At 38.0% G+C, this 27,428-nt stretch overlaps 1 protein-coding gene across 4 annotated transcripts in view; it reads right to left on the reverse strand.

Moving 5' to 3' along the window:
* The window catches only part of SCFD2 (sec1 family domain containing 2), a 152,649-nt gene that overhangs the window by 80,953 nt on the left and 44,268 nt on the right, over nucleotides 1–27,428 (reverse strand). For all 4 annotated transcript variants that reach the window (XR_016281296.1, XR_016281295.1, XM_089525227.1 and 1 more), the window contains exon 5: nucleotides 15,251–15,500. Coding sequence is in view for 2 of the 4 variants with exons in the window: in XM_089525227.1 (XP_089381353.1) it covers nucleotides 15,251–15,500 (250 nt within the window). In the remaining 2 variants the exon portion in view is untranslated. The remainder of the gene's footprint in view (nucleotides 1–15,250; nucleotides 15,501–27,428) is intronic.

The raw sequence follows: 27,428 nt of genomic DNA on the forward strand, positions 1-27,428 counted from the left end.
CTTTAACTACCATGGCTCATTCTTACAGAATCCTGGGATTTGTAGTTTTATGAGGCACCAGCATGCTTTGCTACAGAAGCCTAAAGACATTTTAAAACTATAAATCCCAGGATTCCATAGGATGGAGCTATAGCACTTAAAGTGGTGTCAAACTGCATTATTTCTACAGTGCTATATGCACCCTAGGACAAATTTAGACGCAACCTAATGTCATAGCCTTAGGGCATTCCCTATAGATGTAGAATATCCAGAAATTTTGAAACCATGGGGAGGGGCTGGTATTTTGAGGTTTGATTCCAAAAAATGCAAAGTTGGGGAAATGAAGTATTATCCACTTAAACCTTGAAAGACATTTTATTACTTAGGAACACATCATATGGCATAAAATTATGTTTGATATATTAAAAGCATGGTTTATTCAGAAAATTTCTTTTAAAAAGATTATTACGTTTTGGATTTGTGCAAATATTTCAGAAAAGTCATCCGATAAGATTCAAAATTCAGAAATACTTGATACAGTCTTAACACTGCTTAATGCATAAATTCAGATAATACTATTTTATATGCAACCTACTTCCATAGAACCTTAATCTGAACTCTTTTGGAAACTGTATTAATCATAAATATCATTCTTACCACTACTTTTTTTTTTAGCCCATGGTTATTATGAGCAAATGGAAAAACCTGATGAAACTTCTGCAGGTAAACTGTCATATGCACACATAATATACAGAATTATATATTGCTAATGAGTCTTGACTCATATTTTAACATTAATTCACAGTACTATCACTCGAGGAGTGCACCTCAAGACTGTTCTCCATCCTACATCTTTTCCCCTTTACCTTAGATCTAACCCCTGAACTTGAAATTTAGTTCTGATAGCACATTCCCAATTTCCAAATTGCAAAAACATTTCTACCCAGATTAATAGAACTTGCTTTCTTTAAGAATACTGCTGTAACAGACTAGGACTAACTTTATACCACAGTCACTTCTAAATAATCATTGAATTAAGATAAAAATCTGAAACTACTGATTATGAGATATTAGTGAAAAGTAGCTGATTAAGGGTGATGATTTGACAATGATGAAGAGGCCATATTTCACAATCAGGCAGTTCAAAGGATTCCACTCTGTCCATAATTTCCATCTCTGGTTTCTGTCACAGGTCACCTGGGCAGTGTTAGTTACTTCTTGAGATACTTCTCTGTCCCTCACCACAAGATTTAAGATGTTGACATTTCCAAATGTTTAAAGTTATAGTGCATTTTTTGTTTTAAAGATCAATTAAATAACTCTCATATTGCAATAAATAGAAATGTGTTGTTGTTGTTGTTCAGTTTCAAGTTGATTCCCACTTATGTGATCTTAAGGTGAATCTATCACAGAGATTTCTTGCTAAGATTTGTTTAGAGGGGCTTTACCATTGTCTTCCTCTGAGGTTCAAAGACCTCAAGGTCACCCATGTGGATTTCCATGATCAAGAGGGGATTCAAACCCAGGCCTCCCAGAGGTCTAGTCCAACACTCAAACCACTATAGCACACTGGCTCATGAAACTAATTGTACTACATTTCAAAAAGAAGCAACAGCTTTTATGCTGTTTCCCTAACAGATTTTGCTTCCAGTAATAAAACAGTAACAATATTTATTACCTTTGATTGATTCAGATAAACAGAACTGCTGGAGGTTTTGACCCTGAGTGCACTTTTGTAAAGGATTTAAGGTGGAGTCATATTTGTTAAATTTAGGTATTGACACTGCAAGGAAAACTGTTGTCCAGATAACATCCTCAGGCTCTCTTCACAGAACTGCTGTCTGAAAATTCTTCAAATGGTGAGTGGTGGGGCCACACATCTGCTTACACAACACATATCATACAGCATGCAACTTGAGGCATGGAGACATGTGTTTTGTAAAGGATTTAAGTTGGAGTTATATTTGTTAAATTTAGGTAATGACACTGCGAGGAAAACTGTTGTCCAGATAACAATCTCAGGCTCTCTTCACAGAACTGCTGCCTGAAAATCCTTCAAATGATGAGTGGAGGGGCCACACCTTTTAATTAAAGGGAAATTCCAAAGGAATATCTAGTTCGTTCTTGTTATTTACCTTGAATTATAACCTCCTTAGGCCCAGATGCATACATTTCCTAAAAAGTTATCATAGGCAACCAGGAAACATGGCTCCCACAGTCTATTATTTGGGACACATTTAACATAAATGAAGCACTAGAAGCTAAAGATTTCTCCCCCCCACTCCTGAGCCAATAATCTAATAAACCATACAACTATCTCAATGGGTCCAGCAGGATTTCTGATGTTTTCTCATCGGAGGCCAACTTCTACTGACAGTCCATTTTTTAAAATCTTGGGCTGCATCTGCACTGCAAAAATAATACAGGTTGGCAGCACTTTAACTGCCATGGCTCCAAGCTATGGAATCCTGGGATCTGTAGTTTGTTGTTGCACCAGAGTTCTCTGACAAAGAAAGCTAATAACTCACAAACCTACAGACCCCAAAATTCCATAGCATGGAGCCACGGCAGTTAAAGTGCTGTCAAACTGCATTCATTCCACAATGCAGATACAGCCCTGATGGGAGTTTCAAAGAAGTCTGTGATACAGCTTCAAAAGCAACTATTCAAAGCAAGTAAATTGCGCTGAGCATATATAAACCCTTAGACATACCTGAAAGAGTACTCTGGACTCTAGCCCAGGTATATTTTTTAACACAAAGGCCAAATCTTTATTAGAATAGACAGCAGTGGTTTATAACTGGAGAAGCTCATCTGGATTGCCTTTAACAAGCTCTCTCACTCAAGCTAAAAAGGTCTCTAGCTTAGACCTCAGTGGCAACTTAAAAGAAACTGCTGGAGTTATTTTCTCAAAACATTTTTTAAAATTCAAGTATATTTGCATTCCTCGGCCTTTTAAGAAAGAGAAATGTATCTCTCACATAATAAATCCAGTTAAACAGGTATCTTGTTCCAAATATTGTTACCATGCTATAAATACATATGTTAATCAACATTTTCCCAGAAGTTTTAAAAATGGCTAACATGAAGCATGTCAGTACTGCTAAAAATATGGTTTGCAATAAGATCGTGTACAGAATGGTAAGATTTAAGGAAGCTGAATCTCTTTCTCCCCATCTCAAATGCATATAGAATTTTCAAGGCTCAAAAAGAAGCCACAAGTCTGGTGAGAGCATATTATTCCCAGTGTTCTTATCATGGCTTAAAATATCATAAGGATTGTGAGTCTATGGAAGGAGAGCATATCACCTAAATATAGCTGAAGATAGAAGATTGTGCACTGTATCTCCAATGAGCCAGGGTAACAGAATAATTAACAAGTAGGCAATTGAAGCAATTAACAATGAGCAGGCTTCGTAAAAATCTGTACCATTTTAAATTGTCCATAGTTTATTATAATTGTCCAACTATCCACTGGGGTGTAAATTTTCAATAAATACTATCATGTCAGATGAGTAATGCTTCTGTAAATTAAAATGTTACAGGGAAGGCAACTAGGTTTGGATTTTACTTTTCCATGATGAGACATAGCTGGAGCAAACTCTGAAATACCATGCAGAAATCCAGAAAATAATTGGATCCAGTCTTCTAATAAATGTATGCCCCTGCATCCATCTTCTTTGATAAACTGGTCTGACAAGCAAGCAGTACATTTGTAGTTTACGCATTTGCTTTAGTTTGATCAATAGCCTTTCCGTGTAATGCAGACATTCATGAGCAAATAACAGATCCTTCAGCTTAACTTTCCTCTTTGATAACCTTCATTTCCATACATAAAGGATTTTGAATTTGAATTGACATTCTCACATACCAGTGGCATATATGTCTGTCCCTGGTTTCCACTCCACTAAATGCATCTGAGTAAGTAGACTGTAATCTGTGAAAGCTCATGCTGCCAACTTCTTTCTTTCAGTTAGTTTCAAAGGTGCTACAAGATCTGTCTACATACTATTCTACAGACCAACACTGGTATTGGTTTGAATTTTCTTTGAGATATACAAGCACTATTCAAATCCAAACTAAGAATAACTGGAAATCTTACTCAACAATTTCATCTTGTTTACTGAAATATTTGTGCTAACATTCTTTGTTGTGAAACTACAAAACTCTATAGTTACCTTGCATATTACTTGGTTGATTTGTATTTTAGACCCAGTTAAAACATTCTTTTTTCAAAAATATGATTTTGAAAATTACCCTTGAAACATATTTTCAACATATTTTACCCAAGCCATGAGACAATAAATAGGCAAATAATTATGACTGCAGTGAGGATGGATCTATCTTCTTCATTTTTTAAAGCACTATCAGATACATATTCAAAAGCACCTCCTTAAAACAGTGCTGCAAACATTGTGCATCCAGATTGTTCAAAGTAGAACAACCATCTCTTCTTAATAATGGTCAGTGTTTCCATTGTAATATATATATTAAAATTTACTGTGTTTAATAAGCCTGTGGACAACTGATATGTACATATAAAGGCTAGAGGCTATGGATAATTTCATTCTGCTCCTTGACAGCACCTTTGGTTTTTATGCAAATTTCAAAATCAAAGACCAGAGAAAAAGCTTAGAAACAAAATATCAGAAATAAAAGCTAATGCCCCTTCACTAAAAAAAGTTTAAACACACTTGCTAAGCTTAATGAGGAGGAGCAATCACATATTTCATTGCTATCTGCCATCAAGTTGGCTTCAACTTATGGCAACCACATAAGAGATCTCCAGGTGTCTTGGTCATCAATAGCCCTGTTCAGGTCTTGAAAACTCAGGGCTGCAGCTTCCTTTATTCAATCAATCCATCTGTAATGTGGTTTCCCCCCTTTCTTCCTGTTTTCCACTTTGCCTAGCATTATCATCTTTTTAAATGAGTCATGCCATGTCATTATGTATCCAAATTAGGATAACCTCAATTTAACAATGTTTGCTTCAGGTAAGATTTCACACTTTATTTGCTGTCAGACACATATCTCTTTTTGATGGTGCATGTAGAACTTTCTTCCAGCACCTCATTTCAAATAGCTGATCTTCCTGTCCAGCTTTCATAAGCATACATTCTTTGTAATGCCCTAGTAGCTGAATAAGCTCCTTCTGACCCCAGGGGTCCTATCTTCTAGCACTAACTCTTGCTTCATTTTGGATTGTCTCATAATAAGAGTTTTCAAGGTAAAATACATCCAGAGGTTCTAGTCTATGAGTCATTCTAAAAGTCATTTGTGAAACTTTAACTAATTTGACCAAAGTTGATATTTAGATTCAATGTGACAGTCCAAACACTTTAATGCACATTGGGGTCCACAATCAGCAAACTCTGGCACTTTTTTAAAATGTTGTTTAAGTCTATTTTGTATAGAGCTTAGTGTGAAAAATGGTCAGAATGATAGATTTTGATATGATCCACGGAAAAGTCAAAGATAAAATCTAGGGGCGTGTAACAAAAGATGATGCAAAGGAAAGCAATGCCAAAGAACTTACAAAATTCTAGCAGGCATAACTATTTTTGCTTGGATGAAATAATAAAGCGATTCCAGGACAGATTATGTTTTTGCCTTTCACAGGGGATGATTCCTTTTTAAAAAATAAGTGTTAACGTACAGTATTTAGACTATTGACCTGTGAATAGGTCGACTCAGGGTTTTTGGGTCAATTTTTTGACTAAAATTTCTAGATGTACACATGAGTATATACAGTACTTGAAACATTCAAAACATCCATCTGGCCAAGGTTGGTAGATTTCCTAGTAACCAAGAAAATGAGATACTTTTATCATGACAACACAGAAATAATTACAGATAATACATTAACAAGATGAGATGGGATGGATGGAAGCTCGTACTTATTCAGGCATTAATTTGTTGGGCATAGTCTTTGTACTCATATTATTTACTAGCAATTGCAGAATCTTCACAAGGCTTGGAAACTCTTTCATCACCCACTCCCCCACATTGCTTGTGTGTTTGTACTCATCTCCCTTCCCCCATTCTTATTTCTTTCTCTCTAGAAGAAATATACAAATTCAATCTAGACAATGAGGAAATTGAAATAGTTAAAGAATTCCCATATCTAGGATCAAATATTGACCAGAATGGAGACTGCAGTCAAGAAATAAGAAGTATACTAGGAATGGGTAGAGCACCTATGAAAGAACTAGAAAAATACTGAAGAACAAAGACATGCAACTGAGCACTAAAGTCAGTGTCATTCAGGCCATTGTATTCCCAACTACAATGTATGGATGTGAGAGTTGGACAGTGAAGGAAGCAGATAGAAAGAAAATCAACTAATTCCAGATGTGATGCTGGAGAAGAATTCTTAAGATAACATGGATAGCCAAGAAGACAAACAGATAAGCCCTTGAACAGATCAGACCTGAGCGATCCTTAGAAGCCAAGAGGATCCAAGCTGAGGTCATTGTCCTGTGGCTACATAATGAGAAGGCATGGATCAGTAGAAAAAACAATGCTAGGAAAGGTAGAAGAAAGAGAGGAAGACCACAGACTAGATGGATAGACTTGGGGCTTATAGGACCTGGGCAAGGAAGTGGAAGATAGAGATTCTTGGAGATGTCTCAACCACAGGATCGCCATGAGTCGAGGTCAACTCGAGGGCAGCTAACAACAACAAGTCTTTTTCTCTCTCCCTCCACTCTGATAGTTGTTCAAGCTTTACTTAAGCTCACTTTCCTCTACACATGTACTGTCCCACCTAGCAAGGCTTTCTCCTTCCCCTCCCTCTGTCCTCCACTGTTTGTGGAGTTTGGGGGCCCTGCAGAGTAAAACACAATGTGAATCTGTCTACGGGCTCTGTAGAAGATCAGTCTCCCAGGCCTGGCTCCATTCTTCTCTAGTTATTAAGATAGGTTAGGGAAGTCTGTTGACTAGTGGTTAAAACAGTATTATAATCTACAGGCAGAATTTAATTAACTAAAATTAATCAATCCATTTTAAAACAAAATAATGAGATGTACACATTAAGGACCCCTTAGTTTCAAATGTTAAGATTTCACAGTTTTAAAGCTGTGGTAGGGAGAGGCACGCACATCTTTAGTTATAGAATATGCTAAAAAGAAAACCCAGCTTTACTTATTTTGGAGATATTTCTGATTCAGCTAAAGCTAGGTGCTCTGGATATCTGTGATACTGGGAAATGGGTTATTATTCATTCAAAGCAAGAAAGCCTGGCTGATTTTTCTAAATTGTTAACTGACATGCAGGCAAAGTCCTATGTAATTCTGACAAAATAGAAAGCATGATCTTCACACTGAACCTGGTTCATAACTTCCCAGTTTTCATTGTTTTATCAAGCCTAGAATAACTAACGAAACCAGGCCTCTGGTCTGGTTGTAAATTATGAAACCATAAACAATAGAGGCCATACAGAATTTGGCATCACTGAAAAACCAAGGCATCAATGGGATTCACCAATAAAAACTATTCTTCAATCATAAGACAGTAAATACACACACACACACACACACACACACACGAGCATAGTAATAGTCAAGCCCTTGTGGTTTTTAAGTCTCAGTACATATGCTCTCAACAACAAAAATCTACAGTTCACTTTATTGTTTCTTTGTGAAAACCTGTATGAAAACCTGTACCTAAGTGTTGGTTTTTAAAAATCTAGAACACATCAAAATTAAGAAGATCTAAATCATGCCCAGTATAACCACTTCCAGGAGAAAAACTGGCCCATAGCTGGGGGAAGGATGTGACTCAAATTCATATTATGTCTTAGAATCTAGAAACTTGGAACAATCTGTAATTGATTGTTTCAGAAAACAATCACTTAGGCCTTCAGTATGCATATATATTATTTTCTCCCCCGATCATCTGCTCTTCAAATACGTATATTACACCAAACAGAAGACAACCAAAGTACAGAAGCTCACTTTACTAATGTACTGTTTTAACATTCTCAGCAAGAGGTACTAAGAGATCAAGAATAACTTACTATTAAGGTCTACAATGAGCATGTTAACTAGTTGTTCAAAATGGGAAAGTACAACAAACAATATATTTCATGCTAGGTAAGAGCACCAGCCCATCTCAAAATCTTTGCCAAGTATTATTGCAACATTTCCCTATTTCTGAAGAGCATATACCCAGTCTGACAAAATAAGCCAGTAGAAGAGAATACTCATGTTTTAAATATGTGCAAATTGCTTTCAGCCAAACCATGGATTCTTTCCAAAGAAGCGATTTGTATTTGGGGGAAGGGAAGTAGATGGGGTAGGATTAACCATCAGATGTTTGTACAAGCATCTCTGAAAAGAATGTGGATTAATTTTAAGAACAGTTTATTTGCCAATTATAAAGTTTACTTAAACGTGGTGTTCAGATGACCTCTAAATTTTATTGTGTTGCTGTACTTTAAGCAACATAAATAGTTAATGCATATTGCAACGTATCAGTTTCCTGCTCCAGTTGGCTGACTTGTTACATTGGCAGGAATTCAGGGGCCTGCAAATGTGAAGGCATATGTCTCATGTTCAAGGAAAAAGAGAGAGACAGATAACTTCACATTATAAACATCTTCATAAAAATCATCAAGTTTAAAGCCCACTTGGACCAGGTGGTAGGGAGGGGGTACCAATCATTGTAATGGTTTGCCACTAAAATTCCACATTTGCTTGCTTTAAATGAGGTTCTCCCTGTTTGTCACTGACATATGACAGCAACTACAAGCAAGATTGGTGGGGAAACAGGTTTTAAAAAACCATGTTCCCAACTTTTGTTTGTTTAAACCAGTTTTTATGGGGTGAGGGGTTGCATTAATGTGTAGGACTATACTAATATAGAACTAAATCAGAAAATTATTGGGGGATACAGACAGCCCAAAAGGGGCGGCTTAGAGCCACCCTTTTTAGGCTGGATTGTGGCCAGGGCAAACAGATGTCCGGCCCCAATCCAGCCAGATTCTGCCCCAAAAAGGATTGGATAAGATCCGCTCTCCCCAAGCGAGAGAGAAGCTGGCGGGCGTGTAACCGCCAGGCCGTCTTCTGTCTGGCTTGGGGGGGGGGGCTTGTGCATACTCCCGCAAGCCAGCCCCAAGTGGGGCTATATGGGCTGTCTGTTTCAGCCCTCAGTAGCAAAATGCAGTTCAGATGTTTTGTCCACTAGCTTAAATAATTATTGTTCTTTAAAAAGTGATCTTTTAAAAGAAATTGTTTTCATTGAATTTGTTAACTGAAGGCTTTGTTTCTGAGTGGCCTTTCTTGCCCTATAAAATGAAGTGATTAAAAAGAAGCCACTGACACTGGATATTGGTCTAACAATGAACAAATGAACAATTGCCAATAAACTGTTAACCTTAAATTGTTTAAATTCAGTCACTGTAGTTGTTCCAACAAGAGGGCTGGAAAACTGTCATAATAGCCAGACTTATGAATAATCGATTTTAAAATAAAAGTTATTCAGTTTAAACGATGGTTTAAACCAGCTAATCCTGACTACAAATAATTTAAAACAAGCTAAATGCTTACTTTTAATGTCCCCCCTCTTCCCAGCTGTCACTTCTGCTGAAATCTAGCAATTTATTGCTGAATCTTGGCGGCATGTTTTTCAAGTATACCTTGGGGGCTGTAAAGATGGCTTAGGGAAAGCATAAGTGGCTCATGTATAAGTAGAAATTTTAGTCAAAAAAATTACCCCCACAAAACCCGAACTGACTCATCCATGAGTCAATGTAAATACTGTACTTTAACTTTTTTTTAAGGAACCATTCCCTGGTGAAAGGCAAGAGTGTAATTTGTCCTGGAAGCACTGACCTCCCTCCCCACTATCTCATTCATTCAGCCATTAGTGTGATCACAAAAAGTTATGCCTACTGGAATTTTGTAACTTCTTTGACATCGTTTTCCTTTGCCTCATCCTTTAGATCCTTTGTTACATGCTCCTACCTATCCACAGGTCATATCATAATTTTGGCCCCCAAACCTGCTCTCAACTTATACATGAGGTCAACTTATAGTTGAGTATATATGGTAATTCTAGGACCTCTGGCATATTCTCTCCTCAATTATGGCCCTATGTTCCAGAGTTCCCCACAGCTGCAGTTGATGGGGATAAAGTGGATTTAAATTAACATTTTCACATTGTTTTACAATTGTGTTCAGTTGTGGACAGGTGTTTCAAAATGAATGTAAGTTACAAATTTCAGGCACTAGTTTTAAAGTTCCTGTTTTCTTTTGTAGCTGCCAAAGAAAATCTTTTAACTGAAAAAATGCTGTTTCCCTTTACAGTTTACAACAATGACTGGCTGAAACTTTTGCTCTTGATTTTTGCTGGAAAAGTTGATGAAGAATATAAATGTTACCAATTAAAACCATGAGAAAACCCAGACATTCAGCTCTCCATTGTACTGGACTAGCTTACTATAAACAAACAACTATATCTTATATTGCACGTAATATTTTTAAGTGATGCCAATATATGAAGATATTTGTCCTCCTGTCCCTTTATTTTAGAACATAGCCACTCAAATTAACGGAAGTGTATAAGCATAGCTTATTAGGGCACATTTCATATAAAAAGTTACCCAGCTGAACCATATAAATGCAAACAATAAGCAATTAAGCATCCAATTTCTGATACTTTCCAAACCAATCCAGTAACTGGCATGGAGATGTAGGACTTTTATCACATGTGGCTTTGAAACTGCCAAAAAAGTTTGATCATAGTGGCTTTGTTGACACCTATTGCATGACACTGAATTCTTCTCATCACTGCCTTGTCCTGAAAGCATGGTTAGCCTGCACCTTGCCATTGATGGAAAAACCCATCAATAAGTTCCCAATAGTGCTGGTATAGGGTTAGTCCTCAGATGTGTAGTCCTCCAGGAATGCACACTCACATTGTGTCAGAATTCCCTCATCTCCCCTGTCCCTGCTCTCCTTTGTTATTCCAGAACCGCTAGGTTTTTCCATTTCCTTTCCTTTCCTTTCCATTCTTTTCTTTTCTTTTTTATTTTCCTTTGTTTGTTTGTTTGTTTGTTTGCATGTGCCTACCTCTGGAACTGCATTAAAAAAACCAAACACACGCACAGACAGAAACAAAAGGTATGCTGGATAGAGGTTAGGGCAGGGAGACAGGGTTAAAGATGACAGTGCTAATGAAGGGATGTGCAATAGGAAATGCTCCCAAAGTGATATGTATGCACTTTATTTCATTAATATGATGGTGGCAAGAATAGGGGTGCTGTGATAAACTCTACTGTCCCAGCACAGGGATGTAGCCATGGGGGGGGGGGTTGGGGTTGGGAATAAGGGCATTTCCCATCCAAATAAGAATTCTGCCTACCCTATTAAATGTTCATTCAGTCTTCAAATTTCCAGGATTGCAGAAGGCGAGAATATAAAAACTGTTCACACCTACAACTCTTGTATGTCATGTGTTTGTATTCCCTTGGTAACTGTGCCTGCCCCTTTTCTATGGATGCCTGGACTGTATTTCTAAATGCACAACTGGAGTTTTACATTGCTGAAATGCTAGAAATTTGGGAACTGAAGGAAAATTTCATGGGTGACAGAATTTTTATGTGGTGATGCAGTGCCCTCATTCCCTCCTCCCCATAGCTACATCCTTGTTCCTGTCAGATCACCCAGAATATGGCCAAATCATTCATTTGGAATAACTGAAATGACCCTTGTTCCATTTCTGCAACAGATAATCAGAATGGTTTAGAACTGATCCTACCATAAAGAAGAGTTGGCAATGCTGGGTTGGGAGAGAAAGCAGCAAAAATTTCCTGGCTATTCCTCATAAACTGTTCACCTCTTCTCCTCTGTTAGAGAACAGAGTTGTGCATGCAATCCAACTTTCCTCGGCTCCCTACACTAATCTCCTGTATTAGGTGTGGTACAGAATATTGCCTCAAAGCCATTGCTGAAGTAGTATGATTCAGTGACTTAGGGCCTGAACCTACAGGCCAAAATAAAGCTGCTTTGGGTCACTTTGGAGGTATGCTGTTTAAATGACATACACATCTTAAGAGGCCAGAAGCTGTGCCAAAGCTGTACTCTAGTCCTTAGGACTGGAGCTTGGTTTTGGCACGGCTTCCAGCCTCTTAGGACTCATGCAGTATTTAAACAGCATACAGCCAAAGTGACCCAAAGCAGCTTTATTTTGGCCTGTCTGCTCGGGCCCTTAAACACCAAAATATACCAGCCAGCCTTGGAGCTACTCTAACCTATCAGAAGAGGCCCACATGAGCACTGCCTCAGCTGCTTCATGGGGCTTTGGAACATCATAAACAGCAAGTGCAATCCTGTGTGAGGATCGACCTAGAACATATGCCTCTAGCTGGACAGGGGTAAACAAGTCTATATCCATCCAAGATTTTGCATTTTCAAGACTCAAACACAACAGTTTCCATATGTTAAATTATTCCTTCATTAGGTAACTACATCTATGTCTTTATCCTAATGTGTTTTGTGTGGCATTACTGAAGATTTAATACAATGTTGAACCATATTGCTTTTTCAGTGTTGCCAGTTGAGACACTTCCAGCTGCATTCAGCTATGGAAAGATAGAATGCATTTGCCAACAGTATGTCCAAGGTACTGCCCCCTCCCCATAAACAGATGTGAGGTCAGAACTAAACATTCACTAAAAACACATTTGGTTCAATATATCTATGTCTCATTATGGTACACATTGTTCCAACTCATTTCTCATCACCGGCTGTTGCTTGCAGGGGTGGGGAAATGCATGTAGTAATAAGGTCAGGAAAAGAGTAAGATAAATTAGTGGAATGGACTGAAATAGGGAAATTCAACATAGAGATGCAATCCTCTTACACTTTCACCCATGGCAATCTACCTACAGTCTGAAATCAGACCTATTTGGGGACCCACCTGTAAGAGCAATCAGAATGGCTGACATGAGTGACAGGGACTTCTGATCAGTGGTCTTCACCTGTGGAACTCTGTCCCCATTGATGGCTGCTAGACTCATCATTACAAGATATTAAACAGGTCCTAAAGACTCGCCAGCTTACCTTGATTTATAATGCAATTAGAATTCAAACAGATATAATTGTGTACATCAGGAGCAGGGAAAATGTGGTCTCCTGGTCACATACAGGCCCTGAACCCTAACTTTGTGATTCCTGAAACCCTTTGAGAGTCCTTCAAAGTCTTGGGCTTAAATCTCCTTAGATCTTGGCTAAGCACAGTTGGGCCTAGTTACTACTTAGACAAGAGACCAGAAGGGAATACCAAGGATCTCCAGGTAGGACAAAGAATCCTTCCTAAAACCCTAGAGATCTGCAGCCAGTTAAGAGTTTATAATATCAGACTATATGGACAATGCAGTATAATGCAGCTTTCTGTGTTTCTAGGTTCCCCAAAGGTGGCTTATAAATGTTTAAATAAAAAAGGAAAATAATGTGTAGCAATATCCTGGTATGCAATTAGGAAATCTGTCATTTTAAAGAAATCCTAAGGAATCATGTTACTTACGTGTGTGTGCATGCAGACACAAACCAGTTCAATATGCTACCATGGATGTTTGTAACTGATGTAGTTGTTTATGATTATTAACTAAACTGATTAGTATCCATAAACATCTGATGTGTAGAAATGAACTACAAGAAGAAAGTGATTGCTCACATTTTCTCTGAAGTCTCTAGTTCAATAGAGAGAACAGTATTTTTATTAAATGTGCCAGAAAAGTGATACAGGATGGCTTTGCTTTTGTTCTCATGTACACTAGACATTTTTCTGCCATGAGTTCATGCTATTAAATAACATCTGTATTATGTTCTACGGCAGTTGTTTATTTTGTATCTCTCATACAAACAGCTATATTGGATACGGTACTATTCTATGTCTGGCAGGATTTAAAGATTGTTACAATCAAGTTTTTATACTATGGAAAAATTGAAGAGTGGCTTGTGTTATTTGTCACATGCTCTCTAATCATCTAAATTTTAGATGATTAGAACATGTGGCAAGCAAAACAAATTTAGAATTTAATTCTAAATTAAAGTATCTTGAAATATACAAGCAAAATCTATTTTGATACAAAATGTTGATTTTGGCATTGACTCTTGGGCAACATGCAAATTTCTCCAAAGATTTATTTCAATAACATTATCAGATAATAAGCTTTGAACAATCAGTACATCAAAGATGAGACTAAGTTGTACTCTAATGTATTCATTATTTCATCATGCATGATACAACTGAATGCTTAATAGAAATGGAAAGCATTTATGGAAATTTAACTGAAGTTACAATATGAGCCTGCAGGTAAACTATGCAAGTTTAAAGCCTGTGAGTAAAATGGAACCCACATTTCCTCAAATACCGTCAAATGCGTTATACAAGCCCTGTGTTTCCTCTGTTTTTTCCAGATGTGCTGGAGTGCTGTAGAGTTGCACTTCAACATATCCAAAGGTTCGGGGAAGGGTGGAATTATTTTATAACACCTACCTACCATTATTCTGTTTCTGGTATGTTACTATGTAGGGCTGATCTTTCATGTGAAGCATGAGCAAATGACATCTATAGACCTTTGCCACTTTGTCTCACACAAGTCATTTCAAGAATAACAAAACATACTTGCAGAATTTTATGCTGATTCCTTTTTTATCAGTTAACATACGCAATATTTCATTACTGTGTTCTATCTTCATTTTAGACACTGGGGTGGAACGGATGGGCAAGAAGGAGCAGCAGCTAGAGGCCACTCCTGCCCCGATGCTGCAGGATCACGGCAACCAAACGCCATGCTCCCAATGCCAGCCCCTGCCACGGTACCAAATGGACAGAGGCAAAGAGCAGAAAACTTCTGCTCCTTTTGGGGCTGAGTTTGGGCCACATGGAAGTCAGCTTTTTATACCCATCTGTTTCAGGTCATAGTTTCTATTTGGCAGTGCCAAAGAGAACAGTTTAGATGTTCAGATTCCCACAGGCACATAATTCAGATCAGATTCCCACATGCACATCATGCTGTTTATATGCCAGTGCAATGGTGTGCATTTTTTGCATTAAGTAGGAGCATCTGGATGTCTTTTTGCTCCATTTTTTTAGCATGGCTTTGTGTCGAATTCATCCCAGTTTCACCTCGTATGTCATCTAAATTGCATGGCTTCAAACTGATTTGTAGCCACTTTATTTGGCCAGTGCAGACAACTCCGGGGGTCCCCTGGTGAAAGATAATTTATATTCTCTGCAAGGGGTTCAAGAAATATACACTTACCTGTTATTTTCTGCAGTAAGGCAGATAGCTCAGGTTCATTACAAATAGATTGGACAAGGACTTCTTTTACTTCTCCTTCAGCTTTATCCAACTCTTTTCCAGTTTTAATTTCTCCAACGATGGAGTAAATATAAACCAACAACACAAGGAGATCTTCAGGAGTATAATCATTATCTGTCCTATTATTATGAGACTTGATGATAGGTAGCAATTGGTTCAGGACACTAGGTAATGTTGACTCCCCAATACTCTGAAAATAAGAAGTAGAGAAAACCAGTGTGAGAAAAAATATGTTTTACCAAGAAAAATTAAGAATTAATTTTAGGGACTTAAGAATGCATATTTATATATGATACTGCTTCAGTTTCTTTACAATCGTTCTTCCAATCCATTTTGTAAGTTAATTCCATTATAATGTCACTTGTCTATTCCAGACACTGTGTTAGTCTTGAAAATTGATATCCCATTCTAACATAAGCCAGTGTTTCATAGTGATTTCAGGGATAGAAGCTGAAGAAAATATAGAACTAATCAATCTGAAACCTAATTACTTAATTTTGTGTGGCCAAACTGGACTGTAATCAAGCATCAAACATTTTTGAAATGGTGACCATGTTCAATACTTCTTTTATCACATTTGGAAAAATTCAGATCTGCCAGAAAATAAGCCTTAAAATTTTTTGGTTCCACTATGTGTGAGTTTAAAATGAGTACCACTGCCTCCTTAAACGTCTCTGCTACCTCTGTAAAACAGTTTAGAGACTGGGGAAAGGACTGTCTGAGTCTGTCCTGAGATGCTGGGACTATTTCAACACTAATGTCCTTTTAACTTGAAGCCTGTATTTGGATCTAAAAGTTATGACAATTAACAGGGGGGAAATGATTTTTTTTAAAATGTGGCAAGTACCAGCTTCCAGTTTATTTGTTTTGTTTTACATTAATTTTATATTTAAAGATATTTAGAGAGTGAAAAAGAGTGTGCTCAAGAACTTTTTAATGGCATACCAAAGATTCCAGAGGGAAAAAGAGATTGCGTTACAACCACTGCCTCAGCCCTTGCACCTGAATCTTTTTGGCTGTTGGTTAAAAATACAGAGGAAGAGCGCCAGTCACAGCTGTAAAACGTGGCCCAGGTTTGAACTCTAAGCACTTTCACTTTTAAGAGCAGCATCTATTTATTGACATCGAAGAGTACTCAGGAATGGCTAGAGCTCTGTAACCAAGTCCCCAATCCTGGGGCTGAAGAGGCCTATGCCTAAAACAGCTTTTAAAGGCGTTTAGTCCCTTATATCTAAAGCAACACCCCAACATTTTCAAAGAAAAAGTAAAATGTTATTCACTGGAGAAACCCAAACAGGTCTTTCAGTTCAAAAGTATACTCAGGCTAATATAAAAGAGTTATATAATGGTCAGAGCTGTATTTTATGTGCAGGCAAAGGTTGTCAAAATTTGCCATTCATTTGGATTACTTTTGCACAACTTATTCTTTGGCTTTCAAACAATAGTAGTAGCACCATTCTAGTTTATTTCAGCCAGATCTCATCTGGAACACTGTGTCCAGTTTTGAGCACCACATTCAAGAAGGACAGGTTGCTTACCTGTAAGTGTGTTTCTTTGAGTGTGGATTCATGAATCTATGAATTAATACAAATGGGTGTCACTGCACATGTGCAGAGCATATTAACAACATTCTGGTATAGCTTGGCCTTAATTTTTGACAGTAGCTCTGCCCACCCCATATATATCCTCCATTCCCACTCATTTACTTCAGTTCCAAAGAATCCTCATAGCAGCATTCCAAGGAGCAAAGGTCATGACACACTAGGAGGGGAGGATGGGTTTGTGTAAATTAACAGATGATGACTCAAAAAACAAAACAAAACACCACACTTGCAGGTAAGCAACCTGTCCTTCTTCTTTGTGGTCTCTGTGAATCACACAAATGGGTGACTAACAAGCTACTCAGCCCTGGAAGTGGGAGTTTGATGCCATACCACAAGGTATGTTTGGAAGGAAAAAAGGAACATTATTAACAGCCAACAAGTACAGGTAGAAACGTTACCACTAAGATAGGTGTCATGAAAGGTGTCACTTCAGGGTGGACAACAAAACTGCTTTCTAAGGATGCATCAGTCCTGGACTGAGCATCCAGTCTATAATGGGAGACAAATGTCAAAGGTTGAGACCATGCAGCTGCATAGCACACCTTTTATCCAGTGGTACACCAACCAGAAAGGCTGAAGAAGCAGCTACTGCCCTAGTAGAATGGGTTCTCACAGTTACTGGGTGTGTGTGTGTCTTTCTTGGCAAGTTCACATGCCAAGCGAATGATGGAAGTCAATCATTTCAAGGGACATTGGCAGGAAACAGGTAGGCCCAATGTTGATGTCAAGTAACAGACAAAAAGCCTGGTGGGCTTTCTTGAATTCAAGTTTCTATCCACATAGCATGCAAGGGTTCTTCGGATGTTGAGAGAACGTAGAGGTTTCTCAAAATCAGAGGTGAATGAAGCCAGGCAGCATGATGTCCTGGTTTAGGTGGCAGGTGGAGACTACTTTTGGGAGAAAGGAGATATCCAATCTTAATACCACCTTGTCTCGATGGAATTTATGGTATGGAGGATCGGCATGTAGGGCAAAGAGCTCTCCTGTCCTTCAAGCTGACATCATCGCCACGAGGAAGGTGGTCTTCCACAAGAGAAGTCAAAGGTCACATGTGGCCAAGTGTTCCCCTACTTCTTTAGAGTCTGCAATGAGTCCAAACTCCTCAGACTGCCCTTTGTTTGGCACAAAGGTGAAAGCTTCTCTTTGAAGCTTCTAGGAGTGGCAATTATCTTTTCAATAGGTTGCAAGGGCCATCTGCACTGTATGCCATACATCCTTTCCACCAAAACTAGAAACTAACTTCTGCCTTTTCTGGGGTTTCTTGTTGGTTTGGATTTTTGACTGTCCATGCAGTCCCCAGAGAGTTGTAAGGGTGGAAAACTGTCCCTGGACACACAGTAGGTGCCAGATGTGTCCTAGGAATATCATGTGTGATAGTATTGTTGAAGCCTTGACATTCTGGATCAGTGGAAAAATCACAGGAATCCTCTATAAGCAGCTTTGAGCTTTCCAAAAAGAAAAATAGATTTGAATCAGGAATACAGTCTGTTCCTTGAAATGGCAGGCACTTCCAGGGTGACATATGCAAGATGTTCCCCACAGGCCTGCCTTTGAAGAGTGTTCAGAAATTGCAAATTAGGACAGAATGCTTTGTCCAGGTTGTTCATGGGGTCCACATACTGGGAGCATGTGGTTACCTGACTGAAAAAAACTTATACTACCTTCCAATTTGTTTCAACATGCTGCTGCTGGTATTTGAAGTGCTTTATTGTTTGGGGTCATGATATCTGAAGGATAATCCTCTCCTGTATGAATCTGTTTGCTCATTGATATCATCATCACAGGTCAGTGCATCCTGTGTGTCCCAAATACCCCAGAAACAAGCCTAACTAGGAAAGGGGGACGACAACTTCATGGATGTATCTAGGCTCTGAAATTTTTCCCAAGTGAAGTTCCTCCCCATCCCTTTAATAGTATTACACAGAGTGGTCAAAAGGAGAGGCTTTTGGAAGTCATTTCAATGGCTGTGCTTAATTATTTTTAATGGCTGTTTGTGTTTTTCATCTTTTTCTTATCTGTTTCATGTCTCATTTCTGCTTTAAAATTTACATTTCTTTTATAATGCATTTAACTTTATTTTATAACAAACAAGTACATTTCTGTTTAAGGTGCTAGTCACCCTTGGAATAACTAATGAAAGGGGAGTTTATTAAATAAGTAAATAAATAGCTAGTGTTATAATAAGTAAGAAAATAAATATTTAGTGTTAGTTTATGAGCATAAACATTGATGCTCCTTGAAATCCGCACCTTTTGAACAGAAAGAGAGGCTCATAATTACACAGAAAAATATAGATGGTCATATTCTCTCAGCCTCAGAGAATGCTAATGGCAAACCTCCTGTGAAGAAACTTGCCAAGAAAATCCCATGATAGGGTCACTTTAGGGTCTCCATAAGTCAGAAGGCATACAACTACAACAGCAATTGATACAGTCTGCACATAGGAAGGAACTTCATACTTAGTCAAACCATTAGGCCATTTAACATTGCCTGTACCAGTTGGCAGTGACTCTCTGGAGATGACACATATTGAAACTGGAACTGTTTTCATGTAAGCTCTGGACTCTAACTCTGGCCCTTTCACTCAAATACATTCACCAAAAAAAAATCTGTCATGTCTAAACAGGAATGTTTTATATAAACAAGCTAGCTGAGCTGTAGCACAAATGAAAACAGGGAATTAGCCAATTCCTTGAGAGAGAAGACAAACACCACAGAGAATTAGGACATTTGTCTCTACAAAACCCTCTAGCACTTTGTCATTAACTAGCCACCGCTCCTAATGATTTAGGAGTTCTCAGTGTTGTTACACATCAATCAATTAAACTGATTGAACGGCCCTTTAAAAGTAACCTTTTTAAAATGTAACTATCTGTGACCCAAATTTCCTGCTGGTTATGTAGGCCTCAGGTTAACCTTGTTTGTCTATCATCAAGGGGGCCAGTAAAAATAATTTTTAAAAGGTCACTTCTGAGCCTCCCACAGCCTTCGTAAAAACAGTCACACTGTTCAAGGTGGATCTCACCACGACAACTTTCTGCCATGTTGTCTTCCCATATTATTATTATTAGTATGAAGATTTCCCCCTTGTGCTTCTCTATTTACTGGCCTGTTTTCTGTTAAACTGGAGCTACAGAATAATGTGCTGACCCTAAATGAGAAGCAGTGATGTCACTGGCTATGTTTTGGCAGATGGGAGGACATAAGGGAAGTAATACATATTTTCCAAAGTAAGGTAACAGTATTAATTTACAAAATAATATGTTTCCATGCAGAACTGAGAGGAGGAAAACACTCACAACTTTTAACTTTAGAGCCTTACACTACTAAACAGCTCAACTGAAGGGCAAACAAAACAAAACAAAACAAACACACACACACACACAGAGGCTATGCCATGTGAACCATTGTATGGTAAAAAAAATGTGTTCATGTTTTCCTTTTGTTTTCTTTCTTTCTTTCTGGTAGGAAAGCTGATTTAACAGCTCATACTTTAATGTGGTGGGTCCTGTGAAATTCTGGTGTTAGCATTACTACAGAACTTGAAGCTGTTGGACTGTCCAGTAATACGTGTTCAGTACGTGGACCCTAGCGCCCCATACTTATAACTACCGTCAAGTTGATTTTTGATTTGTGGAGACCCTATGAATGAGAGACTTCTAAGTCACCTTGTTACCAACAGCCCTGCTCAGGTTTTGCAGACTAAAGGGCCATGGCTTACCTGTAAATCAGTCATTCTCCTTTTCCTACTGTCTTCTACTTTACCATTATTGTCTTATCTAATGAATCAGAGAATCATAGAGTTGGAAGAGACCACAAGGGTCATCCAGTCTAGCCCCCTGCCATGCTGGAATACACAACCTAAGCACTATCAACAGATGACCATCCAGCCTCTATTTAAAAACCTCGAAAGGAGACCCCAAAACTCTCCAAAGCAGCATATTCCACTGATGAAAGCTCTGTCAGGATTTTTTCCCCTAGTATTTAGGTGGAATCTCCTTTTCTGTAACCTGAATCCATTGCTTCGTGTCTTAGTCTCTGGAGCAGTAAAAAAAAAGCTTGCTGCATCTTCAATGTGACATATTCAAATATTTAAATATGGCTATCATGCCATCTCTTAACCTTCTCTTCTCCAGGCTAAACATACCCAGCTCTCTAAAACACTATTCAAAGGTATGTTTTCCTGACCTTTCACCATTTTTGTTACCCTTCTCTAGAGACATTCTAGCTTGTTAATATCTTTCTTGAATTGTGTTGGCCAGAACTGGATATAGTATTTAAGGTGAGGTCTGACCAAAGCAGAATAGAGTGGCATTACTATTTTCCTCAATCTAGATACTACACTGCTGCAACACACTGTTGACTTATATTTAGCTTGTGGCCTACTAAGATTTCTAGATCCATTTCACATGTACTGTTTGTCAAGCCAGCTATCATCCTATATAATCCTATATCTGTGCATTTCACTTTTTCTGCCTAAGTGTATTACCTTGCATTTCTCCCTGCTGAAATGCATTTTGTTAGTTCTGGCCAAGCTCCCTAATCTGTTAAGGTCATTTTGTCTTCTCATGATATGTCAAAGTACAACAGATTCAGCTTAGTCATTTTGGCTACTAGGGAGAATTCAGACTTGACATCCTCTTATGGTACTTTGGATTGATTTGCCTTTTTGGCAGTCCATGGTATCTGCAGAATTGTCCTCCAGCACCACATTTCAAATGAGTTGGTTTTTTTTTCTTATCTGTTATTTTCACTTGAATAGAATTTTCTTCCCATCGGCTTTCATGGCCATACACAGAAATCAGGAATATAATGGCATGGATATTTGTGTGTTTGGTATTCAATGATATAATGTTACACTTTAGGATCTTATCCAGAAACAGAGAGCCACCTCATATCAGATAAGAACACTGTTCTTCCTTAGCTCTTCACAGAACCCTTTCTGTCTATTTCTAAAATTAAAAACAATTTAGGTAATCTGCTTGCCTACTGCTGATATATGCAAAGTAGAGATGTGAACTGTGCTTGTGTACAAGAAAAAGAATTGAAGCAGTTTTCAGCCTTCTGGGTAAGATTATGAACATTTCTATTCATTTTAAAATTATTGTATTTTAGGAAAAAAAAATTTGCAAAAGAAGAAGAAGAAAAAGAAGAAGTAGAAACTCGTAGGTTTTGGTGCAAAACATGTATCTGTAAAACCCCCACTGTTTTTTGTATAACACCCTTGGTTATTGAGGAGATGTTCTTTTGCACAAACCCACATTTTTTATGGAAAACAAATATTTTACAAAAAGTCCCAACTTGTTGGTGAGGTTCGTAATTTCTTTCTGCCGCTTCTTTTTGCACCGGGAAAATGCCAGGTTGGGGGCATGGTGTGGGGCTGCTGTGGCGGCATGGCATGTGGGTCCACAATGGCCCCAATCCGGCATTTTTGGGCCATCTGTTTCAGCCCAGAGTTTGTGCACACTGAACGATCACAAAGCAAAGGTGTCACTATCTCAGCCACCCATGGAAAAAGTTTTGGTTTTGGAATATTTAGGATTTCGGAATTCTGGATAAGGGAGACTCAACCTGTACTATATCTTTACAACTAGAGAATAGAAAGTTTCCTAAGCAAAAGTGGGAAAAAACCCAACATTTTGCCACCAATGTGCAGTTACATTTCCTAGTCCCTGCTTAAGTTAAACTGATTTATTCCACAGGGATAACAGTATACATTTCTTTCATTTTCCAAAACCCATCAGTGAAGTAGACAGCAAGATCGCTGTAAGATTAGGTTGTGCTACTGACATGTTTAATACTTATTTTCCCAGCTCTTTTACAGAAAATGGTGCTACAAAAAGTCTTTGCAATCTCTTTCCTTGGCTCCCAGTCACTCCCACCCTCCTGAGAATTCCTCCCTTTTTGAGTGGCAATTTCCTGCCTTCATTAAACTTTCAGCCTCTTGATTGTTCTGGTTTTTTCTCAGTGGAACCTGTCAGATTCTTCTATTGATTTTATTATGCCATAAATAGAAGGCTTAAACACAAATGACCCTTCCATAGTAACAAATTAAATACCTGTAATTGCCAGATGCCAAACCTTTCCAAACAAACACAAGTGTGGGCACACACAGGCACAGGCACACATACACACTTTAGTACTAGGTAATACTGTATTTGCACCTATTTAGAGGTAAACACATATTTACAGCTATTTTGCTATAATTTATTGGTTTGGTGGTGGACCAACAGGAATAGGATGTTAAAACAAAGCACTTTAAACCATAATAAAATTAGTCTTTAAGGTGCCACAAGATAACTTTGTTTTTGCAACAAATCAGCTGCTCTCTCTGAACTAATGTAATGAGACAACAGACTAATACAACTATCCTCTTTGAAATTGTCTAAACATTGTTTATTTTCAGTGATCCAGTATGTATCTTACTGCATTTTCTGCTGCCTTAATTTGAAAGATGAGATATAAATTAAGCCAAGAAAAAAAGAAAATAAATACCACTAAAGTCCAGCATATATAACTCATTGAGAAACTTTTTAAAAGGCAAATCAAACTAACTCATGTCAAATGACATGAATTGTTCATGCTATTGGCAAACACCATGGATAAAGATATTATCTATAAAGAACTACAACAATGTTATAATATTTGATGTTGTAGAATGCATGTTAACAGATGCTTTTTTCTATTGCAAGGTAAGTGTGCTTGTATAGATTTTACCACATACAAAAACATCCCGTCCTACCAGTGACATGGCTTAGGTTTCCAATAATTATAATTGCCACCAGGTTCAACTACTAAAGGAGCAACCTCAATCAGTCTATCCTGCTGCCACTCACCCAGCTGCAAAGAACAGTTTAAACAGAGAGTGCTTCCTACGTCAACTTGTCAATTAAAACTGTTGGTCTGCAGGGGAAGACAAAGCAAATCCACATAGTGGGAAGGTAGGGTATTAATGGTGATAACAATATTATATAAGTGCTAACCACAGATACTGGTTTCAGGGCTCTGTTTGGAAGATTTTCATCCACATCTCTTTTGACCACCCAAGGTTTCCACAGAAATCAAGTACAGTGGATGCTTTTAGAAATAAATTTTACATAATGTATAAAGCAGAAGATAGTTTTGATATTAAAAAAATATTCAGTGCCTGGTTAGTGCACCAGCTTTTGATAAATTGAACAAAATAAGGGAGCATCAATATATAGCCGGCCCTACATATCCACGGATTTTTTATCCATGGATTCAAGCCTCCATGAGTTGAAAATATTTTTTAAAATATATAAATTCCAAAAAGAAAATCTTGATATTGCTATTTTTATACAGTTATCTCCATTTTACTATCCATTTTATGGAATGGGATTTGAACATCCACAGATTTTGGTATCCATGGGGGCTCCTGGAACCAAACCCCAGCCAATACCAAGGGCCCACTATAGTGCTTTCTGAATGCTCACAGACATTCCCACCGTAGTCCTTACAAACATGTGCTAAAGTAAGGAATATTATCTCTACACTGAAGATAGGAGGCTAGTGCTAAAAGAAGGGGGCTTGTTTATGTCTATCCCAGAGTTTAGACAGGTAATTTTTATGGAATAAACTAGAGGAAGGAACTGGCAGAACCAGCTCTGAAAATTCCTTTTGTAAGAATCTCTGCTTAAGAAAACTCTATGAAATTCATGAGGTTGCCATAAGTCGACAGGTGACTTGAAAACACACTCACTCACTCACTCACTCACTCACTCACTCACTCACAGAGAGAGCTCCTAGAATCACCATGATGATCAGGAATTCTGGAAATCCTAGTCCCCTAAAGCAACTTTTTCCAGTATCTGATCCATCCTAGTGAGAAAGAGACATTTGAATTCAAGACTTCAGGGCTCAGAGTTCTTACTCTCAACTTATATAACACTATACATATTATAAGTTTGTTCAGGTGCTGTTGTTTTGTTGTCATCACAGAACCAACAAATTTGCCATGCTTTCTTTAATAACTGAGAATGCAAGTAGCTATAAATCTGAGCACAGTTGGTGCCTCTTTAAAACTGTAAATGAAATTTCAATGCACCAATCATTTTTGGTCTGTCCCCTATGCTCCTGCTTCTGTCATTCATTTCAGCAACAAAAAATAAAATTAATGGTAGGTGGTCTGCGATCACTGTGGAAAAAAATGTGTTTTAATTAGCCAAGAGCCCTGAAAAAGATTATTGTGCAAATACTGGCGATTCTTCAAACAAGAGCACATGCTGTCCATTTTATTCACAATGAAAAAGTTCTTAAGGAAGATTTTGATAAAGATTTGCCTCCCTCCTTGCAGCCTGCATTTGTAATGTTTATGTAAGTGAGGGATATAAATCTTTTTCAAATGAACCCCACTGTTCTCAAACCAGACTGCTTGTTATAAACTGCCTGTTTCCGTTTTGCCTGCTTAAGCAAGCAATGCTGAGCCTTGCCCTGGACATAGTGGAACTAATTTAATGTGTTCCAGGTTTGAGTCCCCACTCCCTCCTTCCAGCTTTTACGAGTAGATTTTACACAGTGGATTACTGCTGACTTTAACAATGATTCATGTGATAAGTGGGGTTTGATTTGATTTGCCATTACAGAAAAGGTGCACTGCCAACATGAATGCCACCAATGGCTGTTAAGAACAAAACACAATCCCAAATCGTAGTAAAGAGAATTTACTATTGGGGCTGCGGTTGCAAAACATGAGGGACCAAACACACAAACACAAACAGACTTACAAAACTGACTTTTAAATCCTTAAGGAAGACTAAGCCTTTTGTCTTGGTAGAAAGAAGACAGACGATTTTGCAAAGATGGCTTTATTTGACTTGGGAGCAAGCCAACAAACACAGCATTAAACTGATTTTGTGCAAGCAAAAGGATTTGTGCTTACTCTTCAAAACACAAAGCCACTACAGGAGAAAACAGTCTAAACTGCAATTCTTTGAACCGCTTAAGATTCTGCTCCTTATTGTTTCAACACTAATTATCAAACAAAGACAACCTCAAAGCAATTAGCTACACATACTTGTGCTTCACACAAGTGTGTCCATGCAATGCAAGATAGGTTAAGATTGGCATGGTTGAGATCAGAATCACAAGCTTTTCCTTTTAAACTTTTCCAATTATACATGCACTCTCTCTCATTTACTTTCTCAGTGAAGTGGCTGCGTGGGATGTTAAAGTCTGCAAACAAATACAATATCCTGAGTGAACATTCTGCTTCCCCAACAAAAATAACAGTAGATGGCAGTATTGCACTAAGTTGTTCATTTGACAAAAAACCCCAAGATGCTAGAAGTAGGAAAGATTGAGAAACCTCTGTATTATATTTCAGTCTTGTCATAACAATTTTTCAAACACAACAAAAATAATGCTGAACTGCAGCAAAATTTTATTCTTTTTTCTGGGTCCCTTTTAAAGAAACATGCTTTAGGCACAATGCAGAAATCAATAACAAATATACGTTCTTCCCACTGCTTCAGAAACACAATGGGTGGGGGGTTAGAATGAAGGATTTGTTTAAAAAATAAAATAAATCAAAGCATAAAGGTAATATACACTCGATTGCTGAAATAAAATATTTCCTTTGAAGAAACGGAGAGATGCTGTCAAGATTTTGCGCAAACAAATGTTTACAAGTCCACCACTTTTCTTTCATATAATGGAGCTTTCTGTTGCTGGATAATCCTTGGCAAAAGTGTTAAGCAAGGAAACGCACTGGCTTTGGTTAGAAGCACCATCTCAAATGCTTTTCATCCCCTTTGGGAAAGTGCAAAAAAATATATATCCCCAAACAAACCCCAAACTCTCGTTGCCAGGTCTTGACACTAGAATCAGTCTTCTGATGAATCTCTATAATGGACAAAGGGCATATGTTCTAGCACAAACAGTAATGCTTAGTCTTCTTAATTTCTGTAGGGCTAATTGGCTCTTGGGATCTTTTCCCCAGTCTCAGATTCGCTGAAGCTTATGAATGAGAAAGGGGAATGGATAAAGATTACAAAATGAAACCGCAAACCTAAACCCATTAATGTTTAGTAAATATAGACACAGGCTAAAAGAACATCACAGGAATACAATAATAATTAAGTAAACAGATAAATTTTACTGGGATGGGAAGGTACGGGGACATCAAGGATCTGATTCTTGCTCTGATCACAGTTCTGGGCATTAGATGCAGACACAAATTCCCATTTCAATCTAAAAAAAATACACAAACTCTGTTCAATAAACATCATAACACCAATGGGAAAATGCAAACTGAAACAGCATTTTCCTAAAAGTAAATTGTAATGTAGGCCCTGGCTACTAACAAATAACAGTGGGGGGGGGGGTTGGGGGGAGCTGTTATTGCTTTGTTTGTCTGTTTTTGACTCCCATAAAATGGCCAACACAGCTACCCCTGCATGTTTTCTGGATTGTGAGATACCATGTCGCTGCAACAGAAGAACCATAAAGAGTGAGCCAGTGGACTGGGACCTTCTAAGAAGGTAAAACAATGTTTT

The sequence above is a fragment of the Sceloporus occidentalis genome, unplaced genomic scaffold (genome assembly GCF_023333645.1).
Source record: "Sceloporus occidentalis isolate IW3139 unplaced genomic scaffold, rSceOcc1.0.p SCAF_5, whole genome shotgun sequence".
Classification (NCBI taxonomy): domain Eukaryota; kingdom Metazoa; phylum Chordata; class Lepidosauria; order Squamata; family Phrynosomatidae; genus Sceloporus; species Sceloporus occidentalis.